Source organism: Cucurbita moschata, unplaced genomic scaffold (genome assembly GCF_002738365.1).
Source record: "Cucurbita moschata cultivar Rifu unplaced genomic scaffold, Cmos_1.0 Cmo_Scf00005, whole genome shotgun sequence".
Taxonomy (NCBI): Eukaryota; Viridiplantae; Streptophyta; class Magnoliopsida; order Cucurbitales; family Cucurbitaceae; genus Cucurbita; species Cucurbita moschata.
In genome coordinates, this window is record NW_019268521.1 from 1,280,102 (window position 1) to 1,302,103 (window position 22,002).

The 22,002-nt window shown below is 33.4% G+C and overlaps 3 protein-coding genes across 5 annotated transcripts; 1 reads left to right on the forward strand and 2 right to left on the reverse strand.

The window, feature by feature from the left end:
- Positions 1-559: 559 nt before the first annotated feature.
- On the reverse strand, positions 560-8,445 carry LOC111442986 (PHD finger protein EHD3-like). 3 transcript variants are annotated; one of them, XM_023080570.1, is made up of 8 exons: positions 8,336-8,445; positions 7,614-7,976; positions 4,588-4,806; positions 4,150-4,482; positions 3,560-3,649; positions 3,335-3,379; positions 1,003-1,929; positions 560-848 (listed from the first exon to the last, which is right to left on the reverse strand). In XM_023080570.1, exons 2-7 carry the CDS (start codon positions 7,857-7,859, stop codon positions 1,027-1,029), a joined length of 1,836 nt encoding a protein of 611 aa, XP_022936338.1. In that variant the 5' UTR covers positions 7,860-7,976; positions 8,336-8,445; the 3' UTR covers positions 560-848; positions 1,003-1,026. The 3 variants fall into 3 exon arrangements, with proteins under 3 accessions (XP_022936338.1, XP_022936337.1, XP_022936336.1); XM_023080569.1 differs by having other exon boundaries at positions 560-894; XM_023080568.1 differs by having other exon boundaries at positions 560-1,929.
- Positions 8,446-10,849: 2,404 nt separating this feature from the next.
- On the forward strand, positions 10,850-16,224 carry LOC111443043 (BTB/POZ domain-containing protein At4g08455). The gene is made up of 2 exons (XM_023080648.1): positions 10,850-11,343; positions 15,595-16,224. The coding sequence occupies exons 1-2, from the start codon at positions 11,005-11,007 to the stop codon at positions 16,057-16,059; spliced, it is 804 nt and encodes a 267-aa protein (XP_022936416.1). The 5' UTR covers positions 10,850-11,004; the 3' UTR covers positions 16,060-16,224.
- Positions 16,225-20,434: 4,210 nt separating this feature from the next.
- LOC111443045 (probable calcium-binding protein CML44) lies at positions 20,435-21,124 on the reverse strand. The gene has a single exon (XM_023080650.1). It carries the CDS (start codon positions 20,977-20,979, stop codon positions 20,524-20,526), a length of 456 nt encoding a protein of 151 aa, XP_022936418.1. The 5' UTR covers positions 20,980-21,124; the 3' UTR covers positions 20,435-20,523.
- Between the last annotated feature and the right edge of the window lie 878 nt (positions 21,125-22,002).

Here is a 22,002-nt window from a genome sequence, read left to right on the forward strand (position 1 = left end):
CTTGAAAAACCATGGAAGATACTAATACTACTGGAAAGGTCTAAAGGAAGCACAGTTACATATGGTGATCTAGCTAATGCCATAACTTGAAGACTTTAAGCTAATGCCATAACTTGAAGACCTTAAGCTAATGCCATAACTTGAAGACCTTAAGCTAATGCCATAACTTGAAGACCTTAAGCTAATGCCATAACTTGAAGACCTTAAGCTAATGCCATAACTTGACGACCTTAAGCTAATGCCATAACTTGAAGACCTTAAGCTAATGCCATAACTTGAAGACCTTAGCTAATGCCATAACTTGAAGACCTTAAGCTAATGCCATAACTTGAAGACCTTAAGCTAATGCCATAACTTGACGACCTTAAGCTAATGCCATAACTTGAAGACCTTAAGCTAATGCCATATAAACAATGTTCTATAGATACCAAACAAAATGAGAAGCTCAGTTTGCTGTACATGATTATCATATGGAAGCATAAAATATGTTGAATAAACAGAGACTTCAACGTAGATAGATACAAAATCCCAAAAATATAACATACATTACAAAAAATGGTAGAATAAATATTCATGTAAGATATCAAATGCCAATTATAGTAATAAAGAATGCCTAAGAATGCATACAAAAAGGCATCGTTTCCTTTGATTGCCATAGTGTTAAATGGATTTTACAACAGAACCGACACATCAGCATTGTCACAATCCCTGGAGATTATATACTTAATGGTACAAAATGAGTAAAAAACAATACGAGGTTGATTCTCACCTGGATCTCCTTTTATCAAACAGCATCCTGGTTTCTCAGACTCCTCATTTGAAGATGTGCCAAGTTTCTTTTACACAGCCTACAGATATCATTCCAAGTTACAATTTCCCAAAAAGTCAGCATACCTAAATGTCCAAAAACTAATGAATATTACGTCCATGAACATATTAAAACAAAATTCTACGAGAATTAAAATGTGTAATCAGTCTCATGGAATTTTTCGTGCTCCAGACCTTTCTTCGACTCAGCTATTTATATCAAAGGTTAGTCAGACCCTCTTCGTAATTTAGAGTCTTGGCTGCTGTAAGAAGCATATCCATTCCTCCCCTGCCTGTATCCGATTCTTCATCACCTCCATTGATCCGTTTCTTGCCCGACTTTCCAAATGTATCTTTACCTCTCTTACTTCGCTTGTTTTCAAAATTCTCATATGCCATTTTCACCCTGCGAATTGCCTGGATTCCAGCTTCACATTTGCTACAGAACCATTGTCCTTTTGGAATTGCAGCAAGTGGGGGTCTCATACAATAAATGTGGTATCCGTGATCACAACCATCGCATAAAACAATCTTGTCGTCGTCTTGATTTATGAGGCATGCTCTGCAAAGACAAGAAGGGCAATACCAGCATGTATCGTAAGATTTTAACTGGTTTTTAGTCAAGCACCTGGTGTGATAAAATTGATGAGGGCAGAATAGGTGGCTACACATTCTATATTTATCACCGCCTTCTACTCCATTTCCACAAATTTTGCAAGGGCCTAAGTCTTGGCTGTCCTTTAGTTGTTCAAATCCATCATCCGTACAATAATTCGGATTGTCATCCCCATGAAAATGATTGTGTTCACTTGTTTCCAGAATTTCACCAACTCCATTGGCTAGCATTGTGGGCGTATTCAACCTCTCACACACTACACAGTTGTCATGACGCAAACTAAATCCACTTCCAGTGCAACTCGCACAGTACCAACTCTTAAGGGGAATCTCTTTGACGGGAGGTTTGATGCAGGATATATGGTAAATTTCCTCGCATGAATCACAAACCAGACAATTAATCCCTTCTGCTTTCTCTCCACAACTTCTGCAGGCACAAACTTTATACGCACCATAACCATCCATATGCTCTGCTTTAGCATGAGAGGGTGATTCCCAAGTAGAGGACTAAATGGACAAGAAATTTGCATGTCAGTAAAAATAACAAATCATTTTAAAATCCAACTCTATACAGATGAATTCAAGAGGAGGCAATTAGTAAATTAGCTTTGATGATGTTACAAACCCTTTAAACAAATGAATGAACTTAAGACCCACAATGTGAGGACAAGGTGCATTCATAATTGTTACACGTTGATATCCCATCATAATATACATACAACATTTTTTAGTACAACTTGCAAGGTGGTGGGTCGAACCATTGATCTTTAGAATGGTAATTGGTGCCTTAATCATTGAACTATGATAAGACAAACGTAGTCGCTTTTACCTTCATATTTCAAAACCACTGGTAAGAAATACCTCTCGGGGATGAAGAAATTTTCATGTTCTAAGTGGGAATTCTAGTTTACCCTCTGATGTTAAGTGATAACATACTGAAGATTGGGGACAAGACTCTTAGGAGAGACCTTAATATATAAAATATATAAAAGGAGAAATAAAAGATGCAAAAACCAGAACCTTTTAACTCTACAGAACCAATTGAGTGGGAAAGAACCATTCAAGAGAAAGGAAGCCAACGGGAAAATGCAGTATATTATTCCCATAAATATCAATCTGAATATCTGTATCTCAAGCATGACATAGGCGACATGTGAGATATACCATTTTTAAAGAACTGAAACAAATTCAAGTATATAATTTTTTTTATATATTTTTAAGCTCCCTTTCATGTAGCCTTCCAAAGAAAGTCTTACTTTTTATATCAAACAATTAATATGCCACTTGTTATATCAAACAAATAATATGCCACTTGGGCCTCCTTTTTGTAGCCCTTTGGTCTCAGGGGGACTCCTCATCTCCCCTCTATTGTATCTTCTTACCTACAATATATGGTCTCTGTTTCTTATAGAAAGGAAAAACAAAAAACAAATACCATTGTGCCACTATTTTAGGCATTTGGAGATGACTTATTGCACATCAATAGGATGCTTCTTATAAAAAATATCCTTAATTAACATGGATGGACGTGAAAGAGTCCTACATGCACGAAACACCAAATAGATGAGGTTGATAATTCAAAAGGTAGACCTATGATGCCAAGATACCAAGACCCATATGAGGTGTTGGTCACATAGTGGATAAGGATGAACCGAGCAAGGGTAATTCACTTAGCGTACAAATAGTCTAAAACTTAGCCTACAATTACAAAAGAACTTAATTTGAATAGACAAAGTTCTACAACTAAATGAAAGTTAAATCCAGTCCAGTTAAACAACACCTCAACATCGTGGTGTCTTAGTGCTTCAATCTTCCTTTTCGCATATATTTGTCTAAAGCAATATAGTTATTAAATTTTTGTACAATTTTTCAATAAAATAATAAAAATGCAGCATAATACAAGCTCTTTTACCTCATGTTTTCCATCTTCAAATACATTGCGTCCTGAAACTCCTACCTACATGGTTGAAAATTGCAAGAAAATCAAAGATAGAAGGGTCAAACACCAGTGGTAACCACAATAGATTGCAGATTAAACCAGATAGCATTTTAAAAGAAAATAGGATAGATATGATTAAAATATATAGTCTATAATTCTTATAGCATCATATCAATTGCTGAAGATACTTGTTTTCACCTTTTCTCGATAGGTAGTTCTGGAAAAGTCTGAGAGGCTTTCTGCCAGTGATACCAATTCTGTACCGATGGCTTGAAATTTTCTCCATATCTGAAGAAGATCAAACATAACTGTTATGTGATGGCAAATCAAGACAAAGTAATGGAGTACAGCTGTGGTTGAAAGTACAACTCCAACACCAACAAATACTATCCAAACTTCCCCGAGTTTAGAAATCAGAAAATGGGGAATAGCATATTTGAAGCAACAGTCCAAATGATATCTAATGTAGAAACAAAAGTGCAATAAGGAAACAAACAATTTCATAAAAGTTATTTTTCAATATGAACGATGAAAATATAATGTGAAAAAAGGTGTGTAAAAGAATGCCTGCTGAAATAGAACATAGGGACTGTTAGAAATACAAAGAAAGCAGGCATTAAACATGAAAAATTGGAAAAGAAACATTAAATTGGTTCTCTTTTCTCCAGAAATAAATATTTAGCTCATTTTCTAAGCACTTGTGATAAATAAAAAGTCTCGCAAGAAATTCAGCAAAAATGTAAAATAAAGGAAAGAATAAAAAGTGAAACAAGATAATCAAATATTGCCTGTTGTACGTCAGAGAGGAAGAGCGTGGGTGAATTTTCATAAGCTCCTTCTTTGATCCTTGAGTTTACAAGACTAAAGTCAAAAACATTATCAGCCTTGATTCCTCTGAAATTTTCAGATAGAAGCTTACACAATGAGATAAACTTCTGAGAATCTATAATACTCAAGAAAGCTCGCCAGCAACTCTCATTAACACTACATCTGTCTGGGTTTTCTAATGATCCATTTGATACAACACCATTCTCTCTATGAGATGCCATCTGAACTGTACTAGACACTGATCCAGTACGTGCAAGGTCATTATTGCTGTTTGCATCTTGAGCATCAAATTTCTGCGAAAATATTGCAGGAGGTGAATGAGAGTGATTTAAAAACTGAACCAAAACAAGAAAAGATTCCAGAATAAGATCTACATGAAAAACATATTTGGAGCTAACCCTAAATCTTGGGGGGTCATTGGCGCCTGAATTAGTAGCAAGGCCATCATTGACACACATCGGTACATTGTCCCCATTGACACTTGATAAGTGGCACATCTGCTTTGAAAAAACCGATCTCCAGAGGTCATCAGGGGACTCATCTAAATTGACCATTGGAGGATGGACATGATCACAGGAGTTACTGCCTCTTAGCAAATGTAAAGTTTCTTCAACAGTCTGAAAACAAATGGAAGTAGACTGAGAAGAGAAAAAAACCAACGCACCATATACCAAAGCACCTAAACTTTCAAGGATATAGAGAACTTTATTTTTTGGTCCGCTGCATTAGATAAATCTATGTAATTACATGGTTCTTCGTTTTATTTGTACGATTACAATATTTGTATGAAAACTGTTCCATTTATCTTCAACCAAACTTCCCATAAAATAAGAAAACATCGCAAAAGCATATAACTTCCTTTTTGTCTTTGAACTTGTGATCACCCAAAGAATGTGTACTAAACTGCCCATTGGCCCCCAAGGAGAAGCCCCGTTAGTAAGGATTTGAGATGTTTGGGGAAAGTCATCAACGTCTTTAGTTCAAACCTCCAAGTGGAAACTAATCAATGATGTTCTTGAGGTCTCTAAAGTCAGTATAGGGGCGTGCAAAGTCTTCCCATAAAATAACAAAGTGGGCACAAAACCTCAAATACAAACCAAAGAAAACTTCAATGCTTTTGAAGATAATGACACGTTGGGCATAAGAGAGAGAGAAAAAAAAGAGTAATAATAATAACAGTGAAGCGTTTAGGAATCAGGTGCAATAAGAATACCAAATAACCTCAATAAGAGAAATCCCTGTCAAAGGTAAAGGAATAGATAATCATGTTTAAATCTTCTTAGAGATATATAAATAAATAAAATACTCTATTTTTATGTCCTTTGGTTTGACATGGTCTTCATTTCTAAAATAATGTGCCAATCAATTAAGATAATTTCATATAGCATGTTCATTTTTGTCTTTTTGTTTCATGGTCAGCATGTTTGAACTCCTATCTAAAAATTGTTCCTATTCCACCCTAAACAAATTTCTAATTACAGCAAGATTTGAATAATTTGGCCTTATAGTGCTAGGCGTTCAGCCAATAACTGCCCAAGCTTTAAAAGAACTAGGCTCCATATAATGGAAGACAATGCGTCTCTTAACCACATGGTCACAAAGAACACTGTGGTAGTTGGAAGCACCCTTGCAAGATTTCTCCTTGGGCAATATCCTTCCCAAACACCATCAAGCAAGAAAAAAAAATTAAACTTTATTCCTAGATTAGGGTGCATTTGGTTAGGGACCAAAAAGCATAAATTTGAAAATGAGGGATTTATACAGATACTACACTTGACACTTAGCCACGAGGACAAGAAAGGCATTGAAAATAAGGGATTTAATGACAGATGGAGTTTATTCCATGTTTACATTATTTTGAGTAGCAGATTTCGAATCTGACAGCACTAAAAATATGAGAATATTGTTTTCAAAATTTCTACTTTCTAAGACATAGAATCCAGATATTACTTTCAGAAGTAAACCCACCGAACAAAAGTTCACATAGTTCATATGACTCAATGATTCTGAATCTGAAAATAAAATATTGCATCTTGATAAGATACTAAATAGACCCTTAGCTTTTCAGACAAACAAGAAAGAAATGTAAGTCATCTCAAGAATACCAGGTGATAAAATACATTCACATAAGTTGAAAGAAAAACTACGAGAAGTTATTCTTTAAAATACTACAAAAGAAAAAACATGAGTTAAGCATCATAAATATGAACTTTTCACTTTGTTAAGATATCTGCAAAGAGAAACTTATGCAAAAATTTCACCAACGTAAAAATTCTAAAGAAAAAGAAACTACAATGAGCTTGACATGCCTAGTCTAATGCCAAACAACTTGATCTGTCTCGAGTAAACTCAATACCAGAGAGTTTCTCTCCAAAGAAAAACCCCAACTGGTTTCCAACTATATAATTAATACCCAAGAGAACCAAAGTTGCACAATCCTATAATACGTTTTCTCTTTGATGCTGCCAGCCAAATCATTTTCTCTTTGATGACTGCCAGCCAAACCATCAACAATTTCGAGACATTTTTCAAGTACACATTTCCATTAAGAACATTGTTCCAAAATCACTTTGTAAATTGCAATTAGTATCAAATAATCAACGGATAACACAACGCAGCAGCATTGTATCGCTGAACTGAGGGATTATTTATTTTTAAAAAATCATAACAAGGCAAAATTAAAATAAGGACCACCGAAGACCTACAAAAACAGAAGGTTAAGGCCTCCATAGCTTGCAAATATAATTACTTGAAAATTAGATAACAACTTAACCATTTCTTTTACCCCAAAAAACAATAAAAAGCATTAATTCTTCCAAATTCCTAAAGCAAAAGAATATCATGAATCTTTAAGGGTTTCATCACACTAAATCTGGTTGAAGCATCTCTACATTCCAAAGTCTCCTACCATCCGACAAAAAAAGTCAGTTCACCTACAAGTTTTTCACCTAGTATGGAGCAGTATGATAATGTCAAATTCGAAAACAGATCCACAGCTTTTCCTAACCACCATTATTTTACCTTAAGAACCTCACCTAGTATGGGGCAGTATGATAAGGTCAAATTCGAAAACAGATCAACAGCTTGTCCTAACCACCATTATTTTACCTTAAGAACATATGCACTTAAAGCAACTTAAGGTAGATGTTCTTACGTTTTATACAGTGTTCAAAGGTTAAATTCTGTGTAGAATCCAAAATTTCAAGTTCTGGCTTTTCCTGATCCTTTTATGAATTTAACACGATTTGTATATATTACATCTCATAAAACTTACAGTCTTTAATACAAGTACGTGGCCTAAGTTCAAATCCAACAAAAAACTGCCAAGAAGAATACAAGGGTAAACTAATTTGGAGTAAAATGGAACAGGCGCACATAATTAATTGAATTTGTAATAGATTGAAAGAGGGAGAGAAATACGGACCACAAATTGACCACTAGCTTCTACATGAGTCTTGCCATTTCCTTTGCATTCGCTCCCACAAGTCAACTTAGTCTGCTTCCGCCTCTTGTAAGTTCGAAAACCATCGCTAGTTCCTGGAACCCCTTCAGTTACAACATTCAAAATCCCCATCCCGATTCCATTTTCCCCTGCCTCGCTCTTCACGAACTTGACCTCCAAAGCACGTCCCGTGAAATCCCCATTGCTTTTCCTATTTTCAATAATCATCTGTCCGGCACGAAAAAAAAAAACCCTAAATTCCGGATAGAATTAGGGTTCCGATGGTCGCATGTGTTACCAGATTCTGAAAATTCCCGTGGAATCCACACTCCCAAGCTTCGAAAACTAATTATAAGAACCGAAAAGCACACTTAGTTCACTAGAAGAAATCAATTCCATTTCACAAGAAGAACACAAAACCAAAAATATTCACACCACTAGCACTATAATTCTCTCTGCAACTTCCCGTCTAGGAAAAACCTCAAGTTCGACATATTCAACAAATAATCAGCTAATTCAAACTAATCAAGTGGCTCCAAAACAAAATTCTGAACAATGAAACTACAAAACTCGAAAACACTCCATTCTTCTTCGTTTCTCAGCACGAATTTCTCAGCAAACCAAACAGACAGACAACAAGAAATGAATTTGAAAAAGAATGAACAGAATAAAGATTAACAAGAGAGAGAGAGAGAGAATCATACTTGAGCAAAGGAAATGTGGCGAAGAGAAGATGCAGCTGACAGGGAAACTCCGAATCCAAGAGGCGGGAGAGCAGTAGATGAAGTCTCTTTTGGTTAAACCAGCGGTTCTATCTTGGTCCCCTTTTTTCAAAAAAAATCTGAGACTGTCAGCCGTTTTGTGCCGACGAAGCGGTTTATTTTTCAGACCGGACCGGTTACTACGCGGTTTGGATGTGCAGTTTACTTACCATTAATGTTCACCTCAAAAATAAATAATAAAACTATTAAATATTATTTTTATCAAAACTAAAATTAATAAAAATATCACTTATTTTTATATTTTATTCTAAAATATCTTTAAATTTTAATAATATTTCACAAATATGTTTCGCCTTAAAAAAAAATATATATATATATATATATATATATATATTAATATCATTCAATTTTTAAAAAAAATTTTAAAAAATTTTAGGTTTAAAAAATACCTTTTAAATTTTAAAACTAACAACTCGGTACAAATTTGGGACACCAAACAACGGTAGCTACTCTATTCCGCTGACACGAGGAAGATTCCCCAATGCTGCCCCTCGTGGAAGTCCGAGCCGTGTCTCGGCCCCAGTATGGTTCATCATTCGAAAACATCAGCTACACGTCATTGCTTGGTTAGCCTTTACCTGACCAACGACCTAATACTACGGCAGGGTCATCAAACGGCGCTTTTTAGCTTGATTCAATATATGGACAAAAATTGTCTATTGACATCTATCTTCAAACTTTTTAATATTACTTTTGTATTTTTTTTTTAAATTTTTTTAAAACATGATAGGGACGGGTAAGATTATTTTTGAATTTTTTAAAAAAAATTTAAAGGTACTTTTGTAATTTTTAAAAAGATCGAATTTTTTTTAAGTATGTGACGGTTTTCATTGGTGATCTAGTGCAACAACCACCAACGTTGATGATTCCCTAGCTCGTGACGCGCTCAACGACTCGTGTCATTTCCAATGCTTGCACAACCTGCAATGAGTAGCAAATACGTGAACGAGCTTCATTCTCGAGCAACTACCACTCGGACGTAGTCATGACCAATGTTTCAAAAAATTTGAGGTGGGGTTGAGGCGTTTTGTCTCGGAGATGTGAGGTATAGCTCTAAAATGATAAGCAATGTCTTCGTTGTAAATAGAAAAAACTTCGTAAATTATAAGTTTTTGTATTCTAACATTAAACGTTCATATAAAAACACAAACCATACGTAAAAACTAACAATGACGAAGAAAAATTTTAATAACACACCTCGGTTAAATTAGTGCATTCAACTTTTCTCGAGTTAATATAAAGCTAATCTAATCTCGTTCACAATATATTAGTATCGTTCATAGAGTCGTCATCATATCTATTAGCTCCCCAACCAATGTAGGACATCACAATCCACCCTCTTTCAGGGCCAGCGTCCTCACTGACACTCTTTCCTTCCTCCAATCGATGTGGGACTGCCACCAAATCCACCCCCGTTTGGGGCCCAGCGTTCTTACTGGCAATCCTCATCTGGTGCCTGGCTCTGATACCATTTGTAACGATCTAGATCCACCGCTAGCGGATATTGTCCTTTTTGGGCTTTCCATTTCAGGCTTTCACTCAAGGCTTTAAAACATGTTTGTTAGGGGAAGGTTTCCACACCCTTGTAAATGATATTTTGTTCTCCTCCCCGACCAACGTGGGACATCACAAAGTTTTCAATTTCATTAGCAAAGACTAAGTTTACCCTTTTTAACGTACTTTCAGGCAGAGGTGGTCGTAAGACCCGATAATCTGATCAACTCAAACTACGAAGATTTATTTACGTTAATTTTTTCGATTTGGGTTGAATTAAAATTTTGATTCAATTTATGGGTTGACATTTTATACGATCAACTCGGGAAAAAAAATAGGGTTACAACCTATCTCTACCATATTTTAAAAAAATTAAAAATATTTAACGTTTTCACAAATGTCAGTGATGCATTATGATTAATAAATATATGATATTTGAACATTACGATATTTTAGTTATTAACATAATATTACAGATAAATATGATGTTTTTTAATAATTAAGAAAAAAGAACAACTCGATAACACAACCCAACACAACCCAATTCAAAATAGAGGTCGAGTTGGGTTGTGAATGTTCGGGTTACTCGATTCACCAACTCAAAATTTCGAGTTGGTTCAAGAAGGAATTAAATTTTTTTTTTATTAAAATAATTTAAAGTAATATTAAAAAAGAATTAATTAAAAGTAAAAGAACTATAAAATATAGGGTTTAGGGTTTAAGATGTATTAAATTAAATAGTTTAAAAAAAATTAGACGCTAAATAGATATAAATTCAATTGTCATTTTCCGAAAATACCCTTTCTTATTTATTAATATTCCAAAAATGCCCTCGAGTTCAGTGGAGTTTTTAAAATTGCCCTAATACGCCAAAATACAGACGTGGACCACATTGGCTACTCATTAATTCCAGTTTGAAAAAAAAAATTAAAAAATTAAATAAATAAATTATTTTGTTCTTCAGAACAGAAATTGATCGGCGTTCAAAAAGTAATCTTTCATCGATCGTCGTCACTCTCTTTCAAACCTTTTCCGTTGAATCGAACGAACGAACGAGAATCTTTCACTGAATTGCAGCACCGACGACGAACTTTCCGATGCATCGCCGCCGGTGCGTGTCGTCCAGAGCCATTTCGGACGCAGAGAGTGAGTCCGATAACGAAATGATGAAGTGCTTGTCGTGTCTGGAGGATTACAGGTCACGCGACGCCGGAACCTGCAAGGAGTGCTACGAGGAAGCTAATGAGACTGAGGAAGAGCTCAAGCGTGAGATCGAAGACTTGAAAGCTAAAGTTGCTTTCCTCAGGTTTTGGTCCCCTCTCGATCATCTTCATAATCGGTCGAATGCTCCTTGCTTTACTGATGTTGTTTTGATCGCCTCCGGCGATGGCGCTGAGGGATATGCTGTGCCACTTCCCGCTCATAAAGCTGTCTTGGTTAGTACGAATTTTATAGTTTACTCGAATATTACACTATTTTGTGGTTTTGTTTTGATTCCTTGAGTATGATTTTGAGTTGTGTAGTATTAAACGATTACTTGTTTCTTAGGAACTAAGAGTAAGATATTTAACTTTCAAATGCATAATCATTTGAAGTTCTGGAACAAGGTTGCATAATATACTTTTATACATATTGAAGAGACTACACTTTTAACACTTGCTTGACTCTAGTTGATTTCTTCTGCTTGTTTATCCTACAATCTATTTGATTGTTCATGAGATTGTGGATTAGGTTAGATGTTGAAGAAATGGATACTTCTTTTGAAAGGGGTGGAATTAAAGGGAGTAGACCACTTGGCTGATTGGGCTACAACTTTTATGGCAATGAAGCTAGTGGCCAGTGGCTTTGGATGTGGAAATCTAAGGAGAAAGAACATGCTTGTCACGGGTAAATGCCTTTTGGGATTTTCTAGGAAGCCATTTTTAACATTCCTAGTAAGTAAGGGTTCGATTTTAATAGATTGAGCATTTCAGTGGTGGAGACAGCTTGCTATTGAAGTTCTCAGATCTTAAATCAATCCTTCGGTGACCTAAATGTGTGTAATGGTGGAAGAATCATGCCTTGGAAAGACACTTGATCGAGGGATCTTGTGGCTGGCTTTTCAAATCTGTTCAAGTGTTCTAGCATCTCATTTGACTATTGGATACAACCCATACGTTCAAATGCAATCTACTTCATGGAATCTGAAATTTTGAATAAATTTATTTCGAAGCTGAGGATGGACCTCTCTATTTGCTTTGAGGGAAATATTTACCATCTTGAACCCTGATTCTAAATTGTGATCCCTGTAGAGATCTAGAACATCTCTTGCAAACCTTTCCGACAGCAATATTGAGGGATAGCAAAGGTGCCCAGCTTCCTTCAAGTTAATGATCTAATAGGTCTAAGAAAATCCAGTTTTCTATCCTTATTGAAAATCAATACTTGTGGGTGATCTGAGAGGCATCCAATTCAGTATTTCTAGTCAAGGAACTTGAAGGGAAACTGAAGAGTTGGCCATAATCAAATAGCTAAATATCCTTGATGGCTGAACGGGGAACAAAAGATCTTGGAGGAGCCTACAATCAAAGAAACGAGAATATGGTTGAGAAATAGGTGATGGCAGATAAGCGATGATGCATAGATGGTGCTATTTTTTTTTTTTTTTTCTCTCTTACTCGGGCATGGCTAGTGTTATGAATTTTAGGAAATCACTTTGATGTATTTGGTAAAAAAAAAGTAAACACGAGGATTTAAATGGGGTCGAATCTGTGTGTTCATAAGAGGGAGATTGACTTTGGTTCAACCAGTTTGGAGCATCTTCTGTGAGTTTAGCTTGCAGGCTCAATTTGGGACGATTTGTAAGGCTTTTGGTGTACTTGGCTCGGATCAATGTCTTTGTTTGGCTTTTTGTAACCAAATTTTTACAACTATCCTTTATCCCTTATTCTAAATAATTGCAGTCCTTTCTTTGTCACCCTCTGCTCTGGTTAGCAATGTTTGTTTGTAGCCCTTTCTTGGGTCCTGGCTTGGGTGTTCTTAACCATGTCAAAGCAAAATTGCTTCAATAAGAAATTAGTTGTCGAGATCGGCTCCTTTTTTTTTTTTTTTTTTTAAATTATAATTTGAGTTTCTTTGGCATTTGATCACTGAAAGCTAATATGCGTTAAGTGACAATAGGTGTGATCCCAGTCTTGCTTCGAGGGAATCTCATGTGAATCTTTGAAAAATTTTCTTTTGCGGTTTGATTTAGTTTCTACTTATCTCATCTGGTGTATTGGCCAAATAAAGAAAATAGGTTGTTTGGTGATCTGTGAATTCTGTTATTGTTCAAATTTTTTGATGTCTTTACTGTTTCTTTTAGCCTAATAAGGTTGACCATTAGGTGATAGCAATACACTCCTCTCTTAATTTAACTCATCTTTTATCAACTTCAAGTGTCAAGTTTTTTTGGGTAGTTTGGTTGATCAAAGAAATATCCAGGGTAATTTCTCCAGCAAATCTCATTAGCTGTTTGCTTTTCTTTATAGGGGATTTAGACATTGCTCCCTCGGTCCCAACATATGATTATTTCGTGTTGTTATTGACATGGAGTATTTATTTTCCTCTATAGAGGTTTTGGCAAAAAGTCCCTAAAGATGTTGCTATTTTTTCTCCCTTTTTCTAGGATTGATGTCTGCTGTGTAGTTTGTAATTGTAATTGTTTCTTATTTAGGATAACCATTTGGCTTTTAAAAATGTGCTCGTTTTCTTACAATTGCTTTACAATCCTTTGTATTTTTCTTTAGAAAACATTTGAATTTATAACCAATTTTCAAATACAAAAACAAAATTTTAAAAACTACTTCTTATAGTTTTCAATATTTGTCTTCGATTTTGAAAATACTCTTAGAAAGGGGATAACAAACAAACAACGAAATCCATTAGTGGAGATAGTGTTTATAGGCTTAATTTTAAAAATTCAAAATCTAATAAATAAGGCTCCGTTTGATAACAGTTTAGTTTTTAGTTTTTGATTTTTGAAATTTATGTTTGTTTTCTCCAAAATTTTCAATTATGGTTTTCACCTTTACTTGAGTTCCTACTCAAATTCTAAAAACAAAAACAAGTTTCTGGTAACTATTTTATTTTGTTTTCAAAACTTGAATGAGTTCTTTTAAAATAATAGCGAAAAGTGGATAATAAAACGTAGAAACTTATGGGTGGAAGTAGTGTTCCTAAACTTAATTTCTTAAAATAAAAAACCAAATGATTATCAAGCGGGGTCTTATTTTTTTTTTTTTAGAGAACATAGATCGTATGAGTTTATAACTGATGCTTAGCAAAAAATGTACTTTCCATGTTACCTGAAGACTATGTTTGTTTTCCAAGAACCAAAAGCCTTAAAACAATTCAACAAAGAGATACTTGATACAGAATATAATTTTTGAAATTGCATTGAATTATGAATATTTTGTCATCGTGGGCACGTTCAACTCAGCTGCTACTTGTGATATTTTCTAAAGTTCTGTATGTTTTTTTGGGATCTAGAATGACAAACTGATACTTGTCAGCTTCCGAGGCTGAGGTTATTTTTCCAGGCAAAGTAATTGCATATTAAATCTTATATTCTTTCTTCCTTTCATTTCGTCTTTTATATTATGTTTGCTACCCTCTGAAATTCATCATGTAAACCATTATCTTCGAAGGAAGGCAATTATACTTCCTTTGACGTAAATGATTCCAACTTTTTGAGAATAAATTTTCTCAGGAACATTTTTATTTCATTGGATAGGAGCATTGAGATGACAGGCTACTAACGTGCTTAACCGTGTGCATCTCTGAACATGACTTTCACGTCTGTGCTGCATATTACATTATTTTAACTTTCAGGATTAGTTTAGTAAAATTTTGGAAATGACTTGTTTTATTTCCATGTTCCTTCTGCTTAGAGTAAGAGCTCAAATCCATCGCTTGTAGATATTATCCACTTTAGTCCGTTACGTATTGCGGTCAACCTCACGGTTTTATAACGCGTCTGCTAGGGAGAGGTTTCTACACCCTTAGCAATGTTTCGTTCCCCTCTTCAACCGATTTGGGATCTCACAATTTACTCCCTTTGGGGGTCTAGCGTCTTCGCTGGCACACCGCCCTGTGTCTAGCTCTGACACCATTTGTAAAATCTCAAGCCCACTGCTGGCAGATATTGTTCACTTTGACTAGTTACGTATCGCCATCAGCCTCACGTTTCTATAAACGCATCTCTAGGAAGAGGTTTCCACACCCTTATAAAGAATGTTTCGTTTTCTTCTCCAACCGACGTGGGATCTCACAAATCTATTTTCTTTATCCCCCATGAACATTATTGCATTAGCAACTTAAAATTTATAAATGGGGTTTATTAATTCCATGAACCAAATTCCTCCTTTCACCCCCAAAGAACTGGTTTTACATCGTAGTGGTATCTTTGACTCAAATAACCTATGCAGATGTCATTCTCTATATGATATTCTATGCTCCAATTCATTCTAATGGAGAGATGAGAAACCTCTTCTCTCTTTTTCATGCAAATACGAGATTGGATACAATTTCATCTGAGTTCCACATACATTTGCATAGCCACCGGGGTTTTCTGGTCTATTGTATTGTTTTATTATAGACAGGAGTCTGCCATCCATCCTTTTCCTTTTCTAATCACAAATAAACATTCATTTTCATGTTTGTTTCAGGTGAGTCGCTCGCCCGTTTTCAAAGCTATGCTTGAGAATGAAATGGAAGAAAGTCGTAGTGGTACCATAAAGATCAGCGACGTTTCATTCGATGCCCTCCGCGCCTTTGTCAATTATTTGTACACAGCAGAAGCCTGTCTTGATGAGCAAATGGCTTATGACCTTTTAGTTTTGGCTGAGAAGTATCAGGTGAAGCATCTGAAGTCACATTGCGAGAAGTTCCTAATATCAAAACTGAACTGGGACAACTCAATCATGAACTACACCTTTGCACACCAGCACAATGGCAAGCATATGATCGATGCAGCTCTGTCGGTGATTATCGACAACATGGACAAGCTTACCAAGAGGGAGGAGTACATGGAGCTCGTCGAGAAGGATCCACGGCTTGTCGTGGAAATCTACGAAGCATACATGTCTAAACAGGTAAATACTGCTGCTTGTAAGGATTGTTCTGTGAAATAAAACTCAAGTAGATCTTATAGCCATTGTGATTTGTTTTGTGTGCTTGCAAGAACTGTTTTGTTACTTAGATTACGATGAGCATGCACTCCAATAATACCTCGAATGTATCTTGTTAAACAAAAACTAGAACGTAATCCAATCGATATAAATATGCTTGTTTGGCTATGAGTTTTTCGTCGTTTTTGTTCATCATATAACGGTGGTTAGGAATGAAGCTAGTGGTGTCTATTTTTTCCTACCAGATGAGAAATCTACCTCTAGTAGGACAAGGAATGAGAGAGTGAGCGGATATGATCCTTTTTTTTTTTTTTTCGTGAGATAAAGGGAGAAGGGGATGATGAATATATTCTTCATCTTTGTCCTCGCCTCGTTCCTGGCTTTTGCCTAATTGCTCTTTCTATTTTATTATACATGAATATTATAATTTTATGTACATATTTATTCAAATTTGAAGTTTATTTTAGTAACTTACATAATTTGATATGTTTGTATAGGTTGAATATTTTTACTCTAGTGATAGAAAATTAGATAATTAGATAAGGACAATTATTTTATTTATTAAACCGAGATATAAAATAGATATTTTTTCTATTTACCTAAAATAATAATAGATATGATTCTAAAACTAACAATTTTTTTTTTTAAATTTAATAAAAAGTTATAAATTAAAATACTATTTTAGTTGGTGGCTTTAAGCGTAAATTTCAATAAATAAATTTAATTTTGATGTTTTTTATTTTTTATTTTTATTTATTATAATTTTAAATAACATAACATAGTCGCTCTAAAGTAGGGTTTGTCGCTCAAATTAAAGCCATAAAATAAGTACTCGACAAATAAAAAAAAAGGAATTGGTTTAATTTTGTCGACTTGATAAAGACCAGAGATCAACGATTACGTGAAAAATAAAGACTAGAGATCAACGATTACGTGAAAATGGCTTAATTCGATCTTGATAAAGACCAGAGATCAACCATTACTTGAGTTGCTCAAATAATCCAAATTGTAATTCAAATTGGTTGATCTAATAGCAGAAAAAGAGGTCGATCTCACAGCAGAAAAACTGCTAATGACTATTTATACCGAAACAGACTATTTATCCAAATTGGTTTATCTCACAGCAGAAAACACAGATAATAACTATTTATACCGAAACAGACTATTTATACCGAAACAGACTATTTATCCAAATTGGTTTATCTCACAGCAGAAAACACAGATAATAACTATTTATACCGAAACAGACTATTTAGACTGCTAATGACTATTTATACCGAAACAGACTATTTATCCAAATTGGTTTATCTCACAGCAGAAAACACAGATAATAACTATTTATACCGAAACAGACTATTTAGACCGAGACAAAAAGTTATCTTGATTTATTAGACTTGGACAAGTAAAGAAATTTCTGGTTGAGTTACGTGCTTACGTAAAAACAAATAAGCCTCAATTTCAAGAAATAATATTTTCCATTAAGACATTCACTAAAGAAGCGGAAACACTTTTGAAAGAAGCTATTCAATATTAATGAAACGTTTTCTACTTGAAGATCGAGAAATTATTTCATAAAATTAATTTTGATGCACCAAAAAATAAAATTTATTAAAAGCATTTAAAGGAAGTTGTAAGAGATAGGAGCAGATTTCATCCACGTTCACACGTGGCAAATTGACCGAAATTAATTTAGTTTGACTTTTATTATTATTATTATTATTTATGACACATTTGCCCTTTTCTTTTCTACCAAGATTACCCCCAAATGTCGGCGCGGCTTTCATTGGCCGACACGTATTTAATTATAAAATTGTCTTACTTTTCGGTCGGGTGGGCCCCAATCATAAATTTTATAAATATTAAAATAAAAATCTTATATTTTCAATAAATATATATTTCAAATATGTTTTAATTTAATTAACTTCTAATTTGAGTTTTTTTTTTTTTAATTTTAATTTTGTTTTTATAAAATAAAAATTGTCAATAAAAACACTTTCATATTTTAATATTTATATTTGGAAGATTTTCAATTAATATAAAATCACTAAAAAAAAACTTGAAATATAATTTACGTTATTTATTTATTTATTAATTATTGAAAGTGTTTATAAAAAATTGATTTTGGTTGATATTTTCCTAAAAGATTTCTCTATTGAGTCGGAGGCACCAACTCTCAAAAGACAGAAAGAATTGAAATATTCGTTAATATATCGATATATTCCTAAATAGAGGGTTCAATGTCGATATTAATTATTATTAAAAAATAACTTTTTTTTAATTTTTATAATTTTATTTATAAAAAAGTCTGTAATATTTTTGTAAAATAGAAATTTAGATATTTTTAATATTTGCTATATACCCATTATATATATAATTTAAAAACTTGAAAGAAAATAATGGGATTAATTTTATGTTTGAAATAATTTGTTAAAATGTATAATGTTAGGTAAAATCAAATTTTCAATATAAAAATTAATAATTTAAAATATGTCTATTGTAATTTTTTTTTTAATGATTTTAGATGATCATATATATATATATATTAAAAAAATGATACATAAAATCACCATTAATTTAAAACATAACTTTAAATTAATTTAGATTTTTACAAAAATCATTCCAGAAAATTATATTAAATATACTTAGAAATTGTTATTTTTTTTTAATATACTTATAAAAAATTGGTTTTTATCGATCTAAATATTTAATTAAAATATAACAATTGTTACCCATAATTGTTTTCTAAAATTTAAAGTTTTTTTTTTAAAAAGTTGTGCGACTAAACTCGATACTATACACATGCAAAAGATGATAAAAAATTATCGAGAAATTTATGATATTTTATTTAAAATCTCAATGAAAATATTATAAAAAATGTTTAAAATTAGTTGAAGATTCTCCATAAAATTATGACTGGACTAATAGTCGAGCCTAAAATTTAGTTTTGGTTTCCATTATCGGGAGGTCTATCACTTCGGTATACAAAGTTCTATGTACATCACTTTTATATAAACCGAACCGTCTAGACATGCATTGCTTTTATGGTTCGGTTCTCGAGGTGTACATCACTTTCAAATATAAATATGATACACAGGCTCTACATACCTCACTTTTATATACTTAAAATCTTTGAATATGCTTGTTCGATTAGTTTCAAATCGTTCCAAAATCAACCAAGCTTATCAAAACAAACCGCTTTGTTGCTGTCATTGCTTGCTGCACATTGGTGCAGCCGGAGTGAGACGCTCCACCGACCACTTGCCGATGAGACATCCGTCGTTGTTACCGGGAGGAGGGCTTCACCGGCTGTGGATTGAAGGAGAGGAAGGAGATGCTATCGAATGAAGAAGAGGAAGATGATGCTGCGGCCTATATTTATTATTGTTATTTATTTTATTTTATCATAAGTTTGTTGAACTCAATAGCTTATATTTCTTTTCTTTTATCACAAGTTTATGGTTTCGGGTCGAAACGGAATTCTTCGTGAGAAACAGCAGGTAAAGCTCGAACACAGTTATCCTACCTAATAGGCCCATGGGCAAAACAAGAAGGCTCGATAATCATACCACCGCTTTTGACAAATAAGACGCACGGTATTCTTTGCTTAGTGAGAAACAACAAGTAAAGTTCGAACACTGTTATCCAAACGAGAAGGCTCGACAATCATACCACCGCTTTTGAAAAAGCGACACACTATTCTTTGGGATCCTTATCTGTATTCTTTGGCATCCTTTTTTATTTTTGTAACAACCCGCCAGTTACATATCGTCGTCAGCCTCTCAAGGTTTTAAAACGTGGCTATTAGGAAAAAGTTTTCACACCTCTAGAAGAAATGTTTTGTTCTCCTCTACAACGGACGTGAGATCTCACAACAGAATGAACAGAAGTAGAATCAGATTGATTCCCTAAATGTTTTTCTAGATATTGCTCAATGTCTCAGATATTCACCAAAAGTGAGAAGCAGATGAATGATAATTTAAGAAGTTACAGCTAATTCGAGATTAGCTATGAGATCCTACATTGGTTGAGGAGGAGAACAAAACACCAAAGTGTAAAAACCTTGAGGAGAACACGAAAGGAAAAATTCAAAGAGAACAATATTGACTAGCGGTGAACTTAGATCGTTACATTAACTTAATGAATAAAACTTGAATCACCATCTCAAAAGTGGACGGTTAGCTAATTAAGAATTTATGAATTTTAAGGAATTTTAAACATTTATTAGTTCTTAAAATAAATATATCCATTAATTCTCTCCCTTGTTAAGGCTAAAAGTTTTGATATATTCATTAACTAATTTATATACAAATTTAAAAACTTAAAACTAATTCGACATAAAATGAGAAGTCAGGGAGGGAATGAAATTGAGAAAAGAAGATAGAAAAATACGAGTTTTTGTAATCTAACAAACAACAAATCAACTCAAAATCAACACGAACAAGAATCAAACTCACTAAAATCATCAATCTAAAACGAAGAATTAGAAGAGTAGTTCATCATGTTCTTGAATTCCTCAAAATCAAGCCGCCCATCCAAATCGACATCGAACGCGCCAATCATGCGCCTACAATCACGCACACAGCGTCGATCATCCCAAAGCTCTAACCTAACCAACACATTGTGAAGCTCATCGCACGAAATAAAACCATCGCGATTTTCGTCGAACACTTGGAATGCATTCAAAAGATCGCTCTCAATCTCCTCTCCTCCTCTGTTTATTTCCGAAATCGATTCATACAGAGACAAGAATTCATCAAAATCAATCATCGATTTACCTATTAACGATTCGAGATCATCCGAAATGAAATCGACGCCTGTTCGATTAAGAAGCCAATGAAGCTCCTCGATGCTCACGAAGCCGTCGCCATTTCTGTCAATCGTTTCGAAAATCCTCTGTAAATCGGAGGCGTTGAATGGAGACATAATCGATGAGGAACATCAACGATTGAAGATTGTAAGTTCATCTCTGGTAGTGATTTTGATCGATTTATAACGAGCAGTTGAAGAGGCGGAAGGTCGCAAGAAAGTTCAGGTATGGCGGTTTTGGTTTCTTTGCATTGAGTTTCCATTGAAGCTTCGCATGAAAATACGATACCCCTTCTATTGGGAGAAATTTATACTGATTTCAGGAGCATGACGTCACCAGGGCTGCCCCAGGAAGGGCAAAATCGTAAAACAATACAAATATTTTTTTAGAGGTAGTAAAAAAAAAATTAATAAAAATGTATTTTTTTTTTTCAGAAAGTTTTTAATAATATCTTAATTTAAATAAAAATATATATTTTAAAATAAAGCGTAAAGTTTAGGAGTATTTTTATCGATTTAGCCCAATAAAAATACTAAATTAATAAAAATTTCTAATATTTTAAAAAAGGTTTTAATAATATTTTTAAATTAAATAAAAATATTTTTTTTAAAGAAAGTTCAATAAAAAATTTCACAAAAGATAATAAAAAAAATTGAATGATAAAAAAAACTAAATTAATAAAAATAGTATTTTTTTTTTAAAAAAAAGTTTTAATAATATTCTTAAATTTTAAAAAAAGGTTTTAATAATATTCTTAAATTAAATAAAATTATTTTTTTAAGGTTAAAAAGTATTTTCTTTTTGGATAAATGGTAAAGTTTAAGAGTATTTTTTATTAATTTAATCTAATAAAAAAAACTCCACAAAATTAGAATACAAAGATTAATAAAAAAAAAATTGAATGATAAAAAAACTAAATTAATAAGAATGGCTATAAAATTTGTATTTTTTTTAAAAAAAGCTTTTAATAATATTCTTTTATATATATATATTAGAAGGTTAAGAGTATTTTTTAGACAAATATTAAATTAGCAAAAAAAAAAAAGAAAAAAAAAACTCGGAAACTTTGTCATTTATTTAAAAAATATTCGTATTTTTTAAAAATTACAATATTACCCTTAATGTTTCGTAATTATATC

What these genes read in the sequence shown, in the direction of transcription:
- LOC111442986 (XM_023080570.1), bottom strand. Translation starts at nt 7,859, where the DNA reads ATGATTATTGAAAATAGGAAAAGCAATGGGGATTTCACGGGACGTGCT. An exon ending in ATGACCCCCCAAGATTTAGG is followed by an intron (nt 4,483 to 4,587) that starts GTTAGCTCCAAA and finishes ATATTTTCGCAG; the next exon opens with AAATTTGATGCTCAAGATGC. An exon ending in TTGAAGATGGAAAACATGAG is followed by an intron (nt 1,930 to 3,334) that starts GTAAAAGAGCTT and finishes TTGTCCATTTAG; the next exon opens with TCCTCTACTTGGGAATCACC.
- LOC111443043 (XM_023080648.1), top strand. Translation starts at nt 11,005, where the DNA reads ATGCATCGCCGCCGGTGCGTGTCGTCCAGAGCCATTTCGGACGCAGAG. An exon ending in CCGCTCATAAAGCTGTCTTG is followed by an intron (nt 11,344 to 15,594) that starts GTTAGTACGAAT and finishes TGTTTGTTTCAG; the next exon opens with GTGAGTCGCTCGCCCGTTTT.
- LOC111443045 (XM_023080650.1), bottom strand. Translation starts at nt 20,979, where the DNA reads ATGTCTCCATTCAACGCCTCCGATTTACAGAGGATTTTCGAAACGATT.